This window comes from Hyla sarda, chromosome 2, assembly GCF_029499605.1.
Source record: "Hyla sarda isolate aHylSar1 chromosome 2, aHylSar1.hap1, whole genome shotgun sequence".
Classification (NCBI taxonomy): domain Eukaryota; kingdom Metazoa; phylum Chordata; class Amphibia; order Anura; family Hylidae; genus Hyla; species Hyla sarda.
The window spans coordinates 384,462,913-384,468,713 of NC_079190.1; the positions used below are offsets into that span (position 1 = coordinate 384,462,913).

The 5,801-nt window shown below is 44.1% G+C and overlaps 1 protein-coding gene across 2 annotated transcripts in view; it reads left to right on the top strand.

Annotated features, from left to right (window-relative positions):
* Positions 1-365: 365 nt before the first annotated feature.
* SUPT4H1 (SPT4 homolog, DSIF elongation factor subunit) overlaps positions 366-5,801 on the top strand; it is a 23,603-nt gene continuing 18,167 nt past the window's right edge. The window contains exon 1 of one of the 2 annotated variants that reach the window (XM_056558560.1): positions 366-410. In XM_056558560.1, the coding sequence (XP_056414535.1) occupies positions 381-410 (30 nt within the window). In that variant the 5' untranslated portion in view covers positions 366-380. Of the gene's footprint in view, positions 411-5,136; positions 5,215-5,801 lie in introns of those variants that run through there. The other variant, XM_056558558.1, reaches the window with a different exon arrangement.

Genomic DNA, 5,801 nt, shown 5'->3' on the forward strand with positions numbered 1-5,801 from the left:
GATTTCAGCAGGCATCCCGGTCTGATCCCCACCTGGCACGCGGCAGGCGCAGGAATTCTCCATGACGTACGCGTACGTCATGGGTCCTTAAGTACCAGGTTGTCATGACGTACACGTACGTCAAAGCTCCTTAAGGGGTTAAGGTGCCTTATTTACAGCTCAGTTATCAGGTGTGCAGAGCCACACAAATTATCACTGGATCAAATATGTGGACCTTTACTTCTATCATTCGTTGACAGCACATCCACTTTTTTACAGAAGTGATGTGCAGCAGACTACCGAGAATGTTTTGACAGGTCGAAACCATGTGATTTGCTAATCCCTGCATCAAACAGGCTGACAGTCACCAAGAGTAACAGGGCCCTAAGCTTCTGTTCACAATGGAAATGGAAACGTTCTCAGCCTACACGGTAAACATGTCCATATCTATACCTCCCTGCTGGAAACCATAAGAGTCATTTTTACTTCTGTTTGGGTGGCATGCATTTTCTTTTTTTCAATTTGTGCCTATTGACCATTGGAAGAATCTTCTAATTATATATATCGAGAACTTTAACTACTGTAAGTGGAAAGATTTCATGGGGCATACGACCACTTACACATCGCAGAATTAAGATAAGTATTTCAAAACGTAGCCAAGTATTCCAAAACTACAAGTGGGTACAAAAAAGTGCACATTTTCTCATTTATTTTTTTAAATGTGTAGATTCTGCTCATAGGGGAAAATTGCGCAATGACTTAAAGGGGTTATCCAGGAAAAAAAACTTTTTTTTATATATATCAACTGGCTCCAGAAAGTCAAACATATTTGTAAATTAGGTACAAAGAAAGAGGGGTATAAATATTTGTAAATTACTTCTATTAAAAAGTCTTATTTTTTTCAGTATTTATGAGCTGCTGAAGTTGAGTTGTTCTTTTCTGTCTAAGTGCTCTCTGATGATACCTGTCTCGGGAACTGTCCAGAGTAGAAGCAAATCCCCATAGCAAACCTCTTCTAATCTGTGCAGTTCCTGAGACAAGCAGAGATGTCAGCAGAGAGCACTGTTACCAGACAGAAAAGAACAACTCAACTTCAGCACCTGATAATTATTGGATTATTATGATATGATATAATTGGATGATTATGATAATTATACAGATTATTACAAATCTGTTTAACTTTCTGGAGCCAGTTGATATATAAAAAAAAAGTTTTTTCCTGGATAACCCCTTTAATTGTGCCAAAATGTTGTGCCTTTTTACATGAAGTGTTTGTAAGGGCTTTTCTAAAAAGTGCTGTAGTAGAACAAATCTCCAACTGTGCTTTGCAGTGGGGTATTAAAAACTTTACATTTACACAATTTATTTGTGCATTGCATGACATTTTGGTGCACATGTAACTTTCCCACTAAAACTTACAAAACAAACATCAATGCATGTAGGATGGACATGGACTAACGATCACAGGGGAAATCTTACTGGGCGACGCAGAGTGCAAAATGGCAACCCAGAAAGACAACCCCTGTGACTGTTTGTCCGCGTCCGTCTTACAGTACATGCACGGATGTTCGTTTTGTTAGTAAAGATTAAAGCATCCACAGTGGTGAGTGCCCTGATTTTATTCTTTTGTGGAAAAGTTATCTATGAACTGTCAGCAATTGTCCAGTGAGCACCACTATTGGGATAGTCAACTGACAGATTGAGGAAGTATTGCTGTCAATTGGGTATGCCTAAATGGTGCAGCAGTGGCGAGTTTGTTTTATATATATATATATATATATATATATATATGGATACATGTTTATTCGGTGCACATGCACACCATTGATTTGATGTGCTGACTTAGAAAAATAGCTTTTGGCCTTATTAAAAGTATTTGGGGGGCTGTTTTCCCTGCTTATTTTTCTTAAAAATTAGTCTCCTAAATTGTCACAGCCAGTTCCCCTGCAACATGCTTTTCATTTAGAGCATTTTAGAATCATAACCACATTATCACCAACAAAAACATAATCAAATATTAGACAGTTGTGCACAAGCACACATTACCCCCCAAAGAAAAATGCACAACAATAATTTCATGTAAAAAGACACTAATCTTTATTATAACACATATAAAAAAAAAGTATCCATAAAATAGAAGCACTATGCATATCACCGAAAAATGCACATAGGTACAACAAAACATTGGCTTCTGATGGTACAAAATACAATGGAGAGGAAGTGACTGTATTTTCCTGGACAGACAATATAAAACAAGCAGCAGCATTGTAAAGGCAGAATATACCAGAATATGCATAACAAAGGAATAGAAGAATACAAATACCACAAACAAGATGGAATTATAGGCCAAATGCAGATTCGAGTCCCATGTGCACTTATCCCAACGTACATTTCATTAAAGAGCCGCTTTGTTACATGTACCTATGTGCATTTTCCAGTTGTGTGCATAGCGACTCTATTTTATGGATATTTATTTTTCTTTTTTTGATATAATAAAGATTAAGGGTACGTTCAAAAGTACACAGATTTGGATCGCAGGATTTGATGCACAGGATTTTCTGCTGCACATTTCAATGTAAACTAAATGACTGAACACAGCTTCTAAAGCTTCTAATCGTCAGTTACAAATCCTACGCATCAAATCTGTGCAAGATCCTGTACATGTGAACGTACCGTATATACTCGAATAGTAGCCATTCCGAATATAAGCCGAGGCCCCTAATTTCACCCCAAAAACCTAGGAAAAGTTATTGACTTTACTATACCATCATCACCCTGTCATTATCCCCCTCGTCATCATCCCCCTCGTCATCATCACCGCCTGTCAATCCCTTCGTCATCATCCAGACCCCCCTTTTGTTTTCTACTCACCTCACCAGTTGTTGCTTTCTCGGTGGGAAGGAAGGGTGAGCTGGTCCGGCCCGTCCATCTTCGGCCATCTATGCTGCAGGGACCGTTCGGTGGGGAGGGTTAGTCATTAGGGGATGCCCATCTTCACCGGGAGGCCCTCTTCTCCGCTCCGGGCCGGCCACGGACTAGTGACGTTGCGTTGACGACGACACGCAGGGACATCCATGCACAGCAGACGTCCGTGGCGTCCCTGCTCATGAACGTCCCTGCGCGGTGGCGCCAATGCAGCGTCACTAGTTTGGGGTCAGCCTGGAGCGGAGAAGAGGGCCTCCCGGTGAAGATGGAAAGCCCGGAATGACTAACCCTCCCCACCGAACGGTCCCTGCAGCATAGATGGCCGAAGATGGATGGCCTGGCCCATCCCCTCACAGCTAAGCCAGAAGTGTTTTTTTGTTCACTCGAGTATAAGGGGGCTGAAAATCGTGCTGAAAAACTCGGCTTATACTCGAGTATATACGGTACCCTTATGGTGTTTTTCATTCCATTTTTCTTTGGAGGGTAATCATAACAACATTGTGGACTGTTTTAGAATAGTTTTTATAGTGATTAGTGATTAATCAAGTGCAACTTTTTGTCACATATGGCCTCTTTTACACACAAACTCAGACTAACTCCCACCAGCCCTACAAAAGCATCTAAACTGGTAGCATGATTAGGCCGTGCAACAAGTTTATCACGTGCCGTCCGGCATTTAATGAATTTGGCATACACCCAGAAAATTCCCCTTAACATTTCTGTTCTAACCCAACAAGGAGACTAGATCCTAAATGATAAATTCCCCTCTGCGTTCCTGCCCCACTAATTAGTATAAGTATCCGTCGGCATCCCGCAGAAAATGGGATGCCGCCATATACTGTTAAAGGACAACTGCAGCGGCATTACACTTATCCCCTATCCACAGGATAGGGGATAAGTGTTTGATCGCGGGGGGTCCGACCGCTGGGACCCCCCGATCTCCTAACGGGGCGCCGCCATAAACGCTCATGGTGAGCACTAAGGCGCGTAGCGTCGACCTAGAGGTCGACGGTGACGCCCACGTCTCCTCCCCGTCCCCATTAAGTTATATGTGGGATGCAGGGAGGCACGAATACTACCGTCATGCTGCGGCTGGCACACCCCCTGCACGGGAGAGCCGCGGCCCCGTACAGGAGATCGCTGGGGGCCCCAGTGTTTGGACCCCACCCGATCAAACACTTATCCCCTATCTTGAGGATAGGGGATAAGTGTTTGTAATGCTGCAGATGTCCTTTAAGGGGAGCAGCAGACCCCATTCCCTTCTACTGCCGTACTGTCACCTAGTGCGCTTTTTAAAAAGCGCAAACGCTCCCATTTTTGAGTCCATTTAAAATAGCAGATACGCCACAAACTGAGTCACTGGGTAATTCAGTTCAGACATAGAAGTAAATGAGGTCTGCTGCTCCAGTTTACATCATACGTAGGCACCCTGTCCTATGATCAATGGTCAGTTTCTCAGGGGAATACTATCATACATACAGAGCATTCCATGTTTTACTGTGGGATTTGGAGTTACAGTAGGAGGCTTCCTTAATGGCAGTCTAACATTGCTCCATACAAGACTGACCAGAGAGTAAGTGCTAAACTGCAAAGAATTTCTGCAGGAATTCCCTATTAGGGTGCGTTCACACGGAGTAAATGAAGAGTAATTCAGGCTGAAAAATTAACAGGCAGAATTTTTTTTTTTGCAATTTGCGCAGAATTGCGCGCGGACATGGGGGAGAAAAAAGTGAAGGTTTTTTCAGCCATTTCCGCGCAAATTGCGCGCGAATTCCGCGCGAAAAGGATGTCGGATGAACATGTTCTTTCTTCAAGCGGAACGGAATTCAGCGTCGGAATTCCGCTAGCAGAATTTCCGCAGTGTGAACAGGCCAGCAGAAATAACATTAGTTAATGGGCAGAGGGGATGTGCATTAGTTTGGAGAGGAAAATTCAAGAGGAATTACTTGAGTAAATTCCTCTTGAATTACTCCGTGTGAACGCACCCTTAGGGTACTTTCACACGGACGGATCCACAGCTTATCTTATGCTGCGGATCTGTTGACGATATACCCTACAGTGCTTCCTTCAGCTGTACTTACTCATAGCGGCATGCGCAATTTACTCGCACACTTCGCGCCCACTCCCTCTTCTCCCTGAGCTAGGCCGAGAGCAGCCGCGATGTGTGCGAGTATACTGCGCATGCGTGCCGCAACTAGCACATCGCAGCTTGTCTGCTGGTAGCGGCGGATTGCTGCTATGAGCAGGCACAGATGGAGGCAGCACTGTAGGGTCCATCGCTGGCGGATCCGCAGAATAAAATACGCTCCGGTACGTCTATGTGAACGAGCCCTTGCAGGGTTTTCCAAACAGTGTGCCTCCAGCTGTTGCGAAACTACAACTCCCGGTCAGCCAAGACACACAGGGGGAGATTCATCAAAACTTGTGCAGAGGAAAAGTCGACCAGTTACCCATAAAAACCAATCAGATCGCTTCTTTTATTTTACAGAAGCCTTTATAAAAATGAAAGCAGTGATGTGATTGGTTGCTATGGGTTTTGATTAATCTCCCACACTGTTTGGAATAAAGTGCTCTAATATAATGTGGCCCTGCCAGGCACCGCTGCTATCCCCCCTCCCTGTATTTTACACACATTTCCCTAGTTACCCGGACTAACATCCCCCAAGTGAAGGCTTCCTTTACTACAGTGTTTCCCAACCAGGGTGCCTTCAGCTGTTGCACAACTACAACTCACAGTGTGTCTTGGCTGCCCAGGCATGCTGGGAGTTGTAGTTGTGCAACAGCTGGCGGCACTCTGCTTGGGAAACACTGCTTTACTACATGCGCCGCGATCACGTGACTGTCGATAGCCCAGGCCTCATAGCTCCGCTAACAATAGAGTTCTCGGCGCTGCTGTA